General features: G+C 33.6%; 1 protein-coding gene across 1 annotated transcript in view; it reads left to right on the plus strand.

Annotated features, from left to right (window-relative positions):
• LOC100378722 (cystine/glutamate transporter-like) overlaps positions 1-6,472 on the plus strand; it is a 36,319-nt gene extending 29,847 nt beyond the window's left edge. The window contains exons 9-10 of the mRNA XM_002735979.2: positions 4,595-4,772; positions 5,084-6,472. Of these exons, the coding sequence (XP_002736025.2) occupies positions 4,595-4,772; positions 5,084-5,148 (243 nt within the window). The 3' untranslated portion in view covers positions 5,149-6,472. The remainder of the gene's footprint in view (positions 1-4,594; positions 4,773-5,083) is intronic.
• The last annotated feature ends 5,228 nt before the right edge of the window (positions 6,473-11,700 follow it).

Below are 11,700 nucleotides of genomic sequence, written 5' to 3' on the forward strand. Positions count from 1 at the left end.
ATCCCATATACAATGACAGTTCGATAGTATAGTGATAGCAATATTGTTCGATATCTCCACACCACGTAATAAAAATCCCTGTAATCTGCTTGATCCAGACAAGTAGACGAAGGTACAGGCATCATGGCTAACAATCTCAAAATATCTGTTAATGATCATGGCAGTATCCAATAGTTTCATATATCAGTTGAAATATGCTTGTAATGGGATACAACAAATAATTGCACAGAAAATGTAATGTCTTCGTTTAGGTTGGTTGATTTCAATCAAACACAAGTTTCTTGCCTACGTATATAATTTTCACTGAATTAGCAATTGATAATCAAAATCATTTACTGATCTCAATTGATTTAAGAATGCAGGAATCATGTATAATACAATCTAATGCGTTTCGCAGATAATTAAACAACGGTTATTTATAACAACTGTAACCATGACCTTGATTCTTGAAAAATGAACTTGTCGAGTGGGTTCATAGTAAAACAGATAAGATGTGAACAGTAAAAACAATGCGCCGAGAATTCGTGAAATGATTACTTATATATCTTATTAAATACAATGTAGTGTGTTTATAATGCATTACAAGCAATATAAATTATCTACGTCTTCGCTTCTCTTATGGATACAAATCCCAAAGCCGCTCATACCAATGTACAATATCCCACCCAATGTAATCGGAGTAGTAACATTTTAAATTCAATATAAATGTAAGTTTCGTTAATAAAGCGCCGAAGCGTGGGATTATAATGCTCATCTACTGATGCAGTCGAAATGAAATGAAATTGAGTAACATTCTTGTAAAACAAGGATGTAATTTCTATTTGTTCATTTCGGTGAAATATACCACGATACCGTATTTGGTCAGTTTGATATAGGCTTTGAAAAGCTGTGTAGGATGTTTTGTATCAATTCGCCAATACAGTGATGTCTTTTTGTAGGTTTCCGCTCACGCAACTTCGTAATCAATTTAATATTGATAACTGTATTTAATGCTCCTATATACAATAGATTAAATAACTACATGGTTAAAGTCATGAATGCCTAAACCAGATGCGAAACCTACTGTGGCAAGCCATTTCAGAACCTGTTTCTGAGTTAAACTTGGTAACTATACTATACGTTCTCTGTGTGGTTGTGATCAAGCAAGTTGAAATATTGGGAAGCAGCTATACTAGATAATACGAACATATGTAACACTCGGCTTTGACATGTTAATTCGTTTTAATTAGTCCCCGTTTGGACGCAGTTTAAACTTTGTACACAAATTGAACATTATGGAACCATGATACACTTCATTTTGTTTATCAGATCGGGTTTCGAATGATCGACTGGCAGCCACTTTGTTTTAATGAATGCAGTTCCAGGGTCTGACTGATTATGTTCAAATGTTATATATATTATTATACATCTGTCACCGAAACGCCGTAAGTTGTAACTTGCGGAAATTTTACAGTATTGGGTATTTCCATTCTTACGGTATTAGGAAACGCTAATTGGAACTATTACGCGCGTAACCGTCTTTTAATAATAAAAACAAACATTGCTGCCCCCAGGCTTTGACAGAACCCCACACAAAGAAGATCGCTAAATCTGTTCTAAACGTTTTGGATTTCGGTATTCCCATGGTGTATCCTTGGAAGGAAAAGGTGTATAATAAAAAGGTTATTACGAGGATACTGCAAAGTTTGCACTCGGACAGTACGCGGTCGCCGCACCGCCCTCCTCTGCGCGTCGGTTGATACCCCCCTGTACTGTCTTCATGCACGTACTTTGCAATATCCTCGTAAAAACCTCATATTCATTATACATCATGTCATAGATATGCAGATGTATTTAAACCGGTGGCCTTTTATTTTCGATTTATTTGTTTTGTATTTACTCGTTTGATGACCAGATACAAGATGATTGAATGTCAAACATTTTAATGTTAAAAAATTCAAGCATCAGCTTATGGAACCATATCTCAGACATGTTTAAGTTCTCACTATATTACAATAAACAAAACTATATATCTAAAATTTGATAACTAACGAGGACCGTGCCATGCATGGGGTGTTATTTATTCAATTTGTAGTTTGTATACATGCAAAATCAAGTTTGTGGAACAAACACTTGATTGCTTGCGTGTTCGTATATATTTCAATTTGAGAAAGATTACGTGACTGAATGCATCATTCTTTGTATATCAAATATTAAAACTATTGTATGAGGATATAAATGTTTAATTCAAGTGCCTTTCTAGTGCAACACGATTTTACCGAATGCAAGATATAAAAACGCATTCGATACGTGTTATAAAATAGCTAATTTCAATGTATGACTAATCCATGCGTAAAGTAGTAGTGGGTAAATAAATCCTAAACTGAATGAGGTTTTACGTATGACATATAGCATATGTTTCATGAAACGATGATAAAATGTACTACAAATAAATGAATGAAAATAATGTCACCTTCAATATCTCCAATGCACCCGAATAACGTTTCGGTGGCGGACGTTCTTTTGATGTTAGCGCTAACATTAAAAACCAATTGAAAAGTAATCTAGCCTTAGTTGGTTGCAATTAGTGGCTTATTATTTTGCAAGTATGTTATTACTTCATTGTATTACTGGCTATGTACGTTGGATTGGACAACATGTTTTTATATAAATATGTTAAATTGTGTGGCTATTACAAGTGATCAAACACACCGAATTGATGTCATGGCAACACATCTTTAGATTGCTATATAGTTATACGTTTAATGTACACGTTTCTGTCTGTGTTGTTAAAACTCATAATTAAAGTGGATTACAAAAATATATAATTGGCCTGTTTTGTCTGTCGGATTATTTTGCAATTGCCTACGGCTCGTTTGAAATGAATTCATACTGTATGTGTATAGTTAAATACAGTGTACGTTTCAAAAAACGAATCGTGTTTCAATAAAGCAAGCGAGTGAGTATGTTGGTGAGGTTGACTGAGTATGTAACAGATTGGCAATATTTCGTCGGAAATGACTGTATCGTTTCAACCCTGACATTAATCAATATCGCAGAAGTGGGGTATCATGTTGTAACGGTAATATTGTTGTGCCCCAAGTTCTTCGTAAGATATTCATTAACGTAATAACATGACAGCGATGGTCCAAACTATATGCCTCAAGACTGCCGCAGATTAAAAAAAAGCCTTAATTGTTTCTAAAATTGGCTTGCAATTATTGTTATATTTCACATAATTAGTTAATTATCATATAAAATTTTTATTTTTTTTCATCATCGTCTGCATATTTAAAAAAAGTTAAGCATGAGAACAACTGTTACGCAATAGGTGCTCCCTCTGAGTTATATTGAAATCTTCACATCGATTTATTTATATAATGTCAAAATAGGAAATCAAAGGTAAATCTTGATGTGGATATTCAGAAAACAGAAATCCATTATTCATGAAACCTGATGGAGACATGATGGATTGCAATTATTTAAATTGTTTATATACTAGATACTCATTGACTTCTACACCATCACTTGTGATGAACTGGTACATTCTGACTACTATCAACCACGTGATTTTTAATTTAATGTTCTTCTTCTTTTATTTAAAATATCTCGTGTTTTGAACGGCGGGGTCTTATTTGATAAAGTCGATGAGATATTAATTTAAATCGCCGTGCAATAAATTATTCTCACATTTCTTTCATAAATTGTTGAGCCAAATGTTGAGTACTAGTACCTTATTATTAGTACGGTAAATAGTTTTTTTTTAAATATGATATTGTTCTAATTCATCTCAATTTCACCCGCGCGATTATATAAGGAGACTGTATACACAAGTGTAATTATATAAGAATATGTTGTGTTTCGGTAAATTGTGTAATATTTTAATTAATCTTGTTATTGTCCATATTACAAATTACATGTGTTTCACTATTTAATATATAAATGAGTTATAACCATTGAAACACAACGCCAAACACATGGAAAACTGTTCACATGCATTCACTGCACTATGTTAACATTCGAGATAGCTAGTGACTTTATACAAGTGAAACTAAATAGTGCGTGCAACGAACCGCGACAATACAGCGTCAATGCTGTATAGATAATATTTTATCTGAAACATCTGAAAAAGGAAATGGATAAAAAGTACAACAGTAAGATAGCATCGACCCGCGTGCAATGAAATATTACCTAACCCTTTGTATATTGCATGCCATAACGTTGATATCCAATATAATTGTTACGGACTATCAATCACTGTCATTCTTTTAAAAACATGTCGACAACAAGTACTCTCATTTGAATATAAAATGAGATAATGCCTTTCATATATCTTTCAAAAGTACTTAAAACTGTATGTTTTTGTCAGATATGTAAACTGAATTCATCTCACTGTAGTCTAAAGTATTGGAAACGTATATAAGCTAATAACCTAATGGTATTTTCCCCACGTTACTAGCCCCGTTTTTTCTTCTTTGTGAAGGCTGTAACGAATATCACAACCTTACAGTTTCCTGAGGCAGTTCCGTTCTTGTGTCACGCTGTTTTTCCCCCTCAGAATGGAGGAGGGAGGGATATATGTAACAACTCAATTTCTGTGTTCTGCTTGTTTCAGGTTCCACTCGTGCTTCCAATCATCTTTGCCCTGTGCGCATTTTTCATGGTTGGTACATCCCTCTACTCCGCACCTCATGACTGTGGAATTGGTCTAGGCATTGCTCTCACCGGTGTACCCGTTTACTACATTGGTGTATATTGGAAGAATAAACCCAGAGGGTACAAACGAATGATGCGTAAGTAACAAGTTTATCAACAAATTCTTTATAAACACACAGAAGCAGATAGATGCACGATATGACGTTTGTCTCAGTAGTCGAAATTGTCCCACTGCGTCATGTAAAAGACTGTGTTACATAAATACACTGCTCGTAAACTAACTGTTGCATGAAATTCGACCGCGCTATTCGACGTCGTGCGCATTAAGTGCGCTACGCACATACATGCGCGCTGAGATAAAAAAGCGATAGATTAAATTCACGTTCACGCAAGTCTTTTTCAGCCCCTGATAACTTAATGCTTTGATTTCTTTTCATTTCAATTTCAGATTCTGTCACCATATTTTTGCAAAAATTATTGGAAATCATCCCTCAGGAAGAACACACTTTCTAGCCATACAGTATTAGAGACAAAGCAAAATATGGGAAATGCCTGCTGCACAAGTTGAACGATTCTCGTTGCCACGCAACTATACAATGGCGCTTCCATGCTGGTTCAGTCGTACAATGTACGACTCAGGAGGCAAAGAATCAACCACTGCGACTAACTTCCCACCGTACTTTGAGTCAATATTAGAGACGAAACAGTGAGCATATACTGTTAAGAAGTAGATTACAAATGTGGAAACACGTGAATATTTTTCCGCCATGAATTTATATGTTTTGAGATTCAAAATAGGTGCAATAATTAGTACGTAAAATAAAAAAAACTGGACCTGGCTATCTACGACATGCAGACCAGTTATAAATCATTTTTCTTGCAGGGAGTAATTGGAACATGTCATGTTTTTATGTAAACATTTTAGTAAAGTCATCGTTTCAGAATAAATGCACTCCTCGATCACGGCATTATTAAATCCGGTTTACATCCCGTGGTATTGACCTCTCTGACAATGGATGTATAGCAATCAATTATAAGTGAAGTGCAATGTTCTGTATGGATTTACAGAATTAAGTGTTTTTAGTAAGTCGAATTCCCTTCAATATTGAGACCATAAATATCTAGTCAGTTAAGCCACGATATATTGAATCAAATGTATCAAAAAGGAGATTTTGTATTTTTATAATTCATTGTACGAAACATCATTGTTCTTTCCAATATTCGTTAATAGATGTTTCAATAGATTTAGTGATGTAAATGTATTTCTGCAACTGTCGGCGTTTTAAATATTGTTGTAAAATTACCGTACGAGTTTTGTATAACGATCTACAGCTAGATATGTTATTTCCACTTTTTTTCATATGTAGTGATATCAACGTATATATATATAATAGTTTTACGATTACACGTTTCAGTTGTATTTTGTTTCCACTATTACTTCTTCGTAGTTGTCTAAATATTTCCCACTGACATGACAGTAACATTATTCACATGGTTGTCGCTAGTCAACGTACGAGACGAACGAGATAACAGTTCTGTAACATTCTACAGAAACAAACAGCACGTGTACATTTACCTGTAATTGCTAATATACGATAGATATGTATGATACACGAGCGACCTCATTTCGTGAAATTGACAAATGCCACCTTTGAAATGACTGAATTTAATAATCCCGTGTATTGGTACAGTGTTATTATGCATTGATTAGCTATGGGGTTTTTTCATAAGATATTTATCTAAGTTATAAAAAATATCATTTTATTTATTTCCTATCTCTGATGCACAGTACTTTTTTATGTCATCTTCTCTGACAATAAAATAATTGATTAACTTATATATTTTCTGTAGTTCATTTAATATACAGGTAATACATTGCTGATATGTCTACGTTATTGCCATTGTCACTTATTCGAACGATACGTACGAGTTGGCTTTAATCGACGCAAACCAAAAAAAACGCCAAAATAAGCGAGATAGATGAAGAATTTACATGGATATAACACCTATACACGGCTTACCATACATATTTTAATGATCGCCACTGAATCTTGAACATTAACCTAGAAATTAACGGAATGGCTTTATAATCATAATGATTGTAAATGACATTGGTCCAACTCATGCGTAAAAACAACAACAACGTGAACCTGTCGTGATTGAGTGAGTATATATAAACTATGAATCATGTACATGGTTCAAGGTGATTTCAAATACATATTTGCAAAGTTAACACAATACTCTCGTAAATGTATATTTTGACGATAAATACGCTTAAGTTATCTGAATGGGCATGCACTATAAATTTATATTACCCCATTTATCATTGGCAGTATTTTCACTGCCAGTATTTATTGTCAATTAAAGCATTACTAGTTTTCACGGAAATGTGACATTGACGAAATGATATCTTCACTAATGTCGTCGGGTGTTTACTTATGATATGTATATAACTTATGCCACCAACTGAGTCATTGTCGTCCTTAGAGACGACTTGTTCTGATGTTTGAGGTCAATGTTCTCGTCATTAACATGATAATATATCATATTTTTATAATAAGTATTCTAAATAAACTTGGCATCCTGAATTTTCCCAGATATTAAAATGGCCTTCATATCAGTAGTACAGTAGTATCAGTACAGTAGCCTAAATTGGACACCTGAACAAATCGTATTCTTGAACATCGTACACATATGTATTTCATTGTTAATTTTCTTTAACAAAATCAGTAGATATAATTCCAGGAATAGAAACTCGATAAACGACTTTAAGATGAAAAACGATTATTGAATAAACTCATGACAGTGATAGTGGTTAATTATGTACGATGCACTACACACTCGTTGCGATATTCATTTCCTACAAATTCCCCCCTCTAGCGACGATTTGCTTCCGTTACATCAAAATGACGTATTTTTTACGCGTTATATACATCGCCATAAATCCCATATCGAACACGGCACGGCGAGACGACCACCATTTCCCTTCAGCTGTGACTGGTTTATCTTTTATTCAAGTACTTATTTGACGAAATGCCGCAATATTTTGTATTGAACATAATATATTTTTGATTATATAAGGGCTATTCCAAAGTATGATTAAATTAATTATCCAGCGTCGATAAATTTACGTGTATATATCAGATATGTATATATCATAAAGTTAACAAATAAATTGTCTTTGCGTTGCAGACTCTTTATAAAGGCATGCCGCAGAATTCTTGCTTCGATTTTATGCGTTTAGTTATCTAACTTGTATATTCAAGACTGCATGGTGAATGATATTTGATAAATTGTAATGCTAATAAATATTTCCTTGCTTGCGAGATACAAGTAACGTTGATGAATCCTGTTCTAAAGTTTAAGGATCGTCAGTTACGAAGTCGAATATTATTCGATGATTTACGTATGGGGGGGGGGGGCGACAAGTAATAATTTCTATATGAGGAGGTCTGTATCAACAGAATCAACATGGATTTAATGTCGTGTGAATTAACAGGCTTCTCTGTAATTGAACGAGAATATGCTGGCTAGTGAGCAAAGCGAAATCGATAACTACGACATGCCCTTCTATGTACGTATCAGTTAGTATGTCATATAACGTAAAACGCATAGGTTTTACAGCAGTAAGTTTTTTAGGGTCTCTGTTTTCATGGATGATACCAATTCACTTTCACCATAACTGTGATGCATCAATTATTATATAAATTGGCGTAAAAGAAAATTGTTCGCTTTTTAAAATTTGTTTTTTTTTTAAAGTTTTCTTAGGAAAATAAATGTGTATTTCGTATTTTGTAATGTGTATATGGCCAAGCCATGTGCATTTGTTGCGGAAATAACTCATAATACGTTCAAGGCACAGCAAAATGAGGCTGAAGATAATTCCTCGATTTTCAGAAGTTAAATTCAAAAATGATAAAGAATTTAACTAAATTTTTTATAGTGGCTAATATGTATTGAAATATGTTCGAAATATTATGTATTCCACTTCAGAGTTTAGTGTTTTGTCTAACCATCGATATTATCATGTATAGTAATAGAGTAGTAGATTTCTCTACATCGATGTGTTGACTTATTTGATATCAATCTTTGATTGATGTTTATATCAATGTTGACACGCCCACGTGTAGTGTAAAGTTCATGTACAATACATATGTTGTATTTCACACGAAAAAGCCATGACTAAAAATACTAAATTTACACATATGATCCTCTGTGTGCTGTATATACGTCATTATTTTTTTGAAATATATATTATCTCGAATATAAATATTTAATATTTGTTTTCGGATTTGGGTGAAGATAATTTGTTATGTTGACGCATGAGTAAACATACTTTGATATGTCAAGTTTATTCTTCAATGCTACTTAGTGGAATCGTTTTACTTCAGTTCCATCCCATAATGATTGAATTCATCACACTGCATGTCATTATTGTATTTAACAACGTTTTGCACAATATTCAAATATTTGATTTCCGAGAATCGCGAGGCAACTCATGCGTCATTCGATGAAGTGACGTCTGTCTTATTAATATCGGTATCAAATTCTATTGTGAAAATAAAATATAATAATAATTGTGAATAGGGATATGAATTTGTTTCCGGGAAAATGATGAATTATTGTGTTATCACACCTAGCACTATATGAAAATCGATAGGTTTATCTTATATTTTAGTAATAACCAGAATTTTGTTGATATTGTAAGTGGAGATTTGCAAACATGCTTGTTTGCGGTGAATGTCAATATCGAGTGAGGAATGATAATAAATCATCTACACTCGTTTCTACGTTTATGAATTTATGATGGACAGATGCTTCAATATGGCATTGGTTTGTCTACATGTAGGCGGATTGCTGTAGGTAGTTTTTATATTATCGCACGTTGTCGCGATGTGCATAACTATGAGTAGGTACGTGACACGCACTGACGCGTTTGAAACGAATATACATTATATTTCTCATTTTCATATTGTATCAGTTCTTTTGTTGTGCTGTGAGTACGTTAAAATGTTAATGCACGAGGGAAATTTTGTCTCGACCTTTCGGTTTTCAATGGGATATAAGTCGGAAATATTCTGAACTCAGAAGAGACCCTGTTAGACAATTTCCCGGACACTTTTATATGGACCTGTTCCGTGTTTAAACAAATTGTCATGGGTCATCTCCTGCTTCAGTAGTTACAATGGCGGTATTTTGGTAAATTTGATACAAGGAAAAATATTTGACTATTTTTGTACCACCTAAGTTGTTCAAAATGTGCCGTTTTGTTGCATGCTTTCAAAAAACATATTGTTTTGAGTCATGTTCACTCAAGAAAAGACTGGAATGTTTTATGTTATGAACGGAGCCAAAATTTAGTATGAATACAGTTATATACATTTAATTATTAGAATGATCCGTTCATATAGACGGGATCGAAAGTTTTACAGATGCCTTCGACTGTCTTACTTATCTTTGAAAATGTGCGTCATATATACGTCATACTCCAACACGTACTTTTGTTTAATACATCGATCGGGGCAATAATGTAGAGCCCTATGGAGATAGAATCGCGTCACTGAATGCAGAAGATCTCGCATGCACGAGTTATAATTATAAATAGGAAAAAACGTATGACAATTTTATCATGAGAATAAGCGCAAAGTATGCGCCCAGGCAGTACAAAATCACAGAGACCACTACCCCGTCCGCTGATTACCGTGCTGCCTCCATACATATTTTGCGGTATTCTCGTAATAACCTCATAATAATAAATGGAACGGTGGTAGTGCCAATATGTCAGATAAACATGGCGGTATGACTAACAAATACGTTATTGTGGTGCATCATTTCTGTTTTCTCATTTTTAATCGAACAGACACAGTGCTATGTTTATTTAATAAATATGCATCCAACAGTGAATTCTGCGCAATTCGAGTAGGTGACAAAACAACAAAATATACAACTATTGATAAAGCTAAATAAAATGAGTTTGCGTCTGGTTGATTTTCATCTTCCATAAAATGCACGAGTGAAAAGACGATTGATCGCCAAGAGTTCACGTAATACACGTAAGTCACGTTTTAAAGGATGCGAAACGGACATACATATGTTAGAAACATTATCGATTCATGTGGTATTTGTAGCTGGAAGTGAACTATTATATCTTGCAAATTGTTTTGATCTAGAGTTGACATTGTTCGTCAAACTGTTTGACTAAGTGTAGATCACTTATATTATTCGGAGATTAATGTTGTGTTCCTACAAACGTTATTATACACCCGTGCGGACCGAATATCATGTACATGAACATACTATTACTGGGATATATTTGGGTTGTCGGATATTTAATCGGAAAGTAGCATACACGAATCTGAACACTTGCTTTGTTTGAGCTAGTATCTCGTAGATGTTGAAATACGATGGTTCGAAAATATGTATTACGTGTGTTAATAACCAATAACACCCAGCATTTTGCTTTTGTTTATCTCTTATATTATATATTTGACATTTTGTCAACTTTTTTTCTGTTAAAATACTGAACAAATAACTGAATGTAAAGTTTCAAATACATTTACTTTTTTGTAAAACGTATTCCGTACCACAACAAAGAGGGCGCGTGTAGGATCCAGTGCTGCTGTCGTTGGATTAGACAACCAACGTGGTTCACAGCATTATACGAGACAACAACATAACGACATTTCGTCAACTTTTCGTTAATTTACATGTTTGGTTTCACTTAATTCTTCGTTTTAATTTCATTTTTCATAAACAATTATCAATACAAAACAGAGATGTATGTCTAAAAATAAAAGTACATTTCTTAAACATCAGTTTTTTACAATCGATATATACAAGACGTGTATATATAATGCATTTGCACATTGCGAGTTTTATAATAAGTAAAACATTATTGGAAGATATTTTAGAGGGATCGGTTTTGATAGTGGATACAAATTCACTTCGTACAACTTGGATGCATTAATTAACAATTGACAACATGAATTGAAATTGAAGTAACGAAAATTATGGATTCGATTGTTTAAGTTGTTTTGGAAATTAAAAAAAATCCTGTGATCATAA

Source organism: Saccoglossus kowalevskii, chromosome 16, assembly GCF_978046115.1.
Source record: "Saccoglossus kowalevskii chromosome 16, keSacKowa6.1, whole genome shotgun sequence".
Classification (NCBI taxonomy): domain Eukaryota; kingdom Metazoa; phylum Hemichordata; class Enteropneusta; family Harrimaniidae; genus Saccoglossus; species Saccoglossus kowalevskii.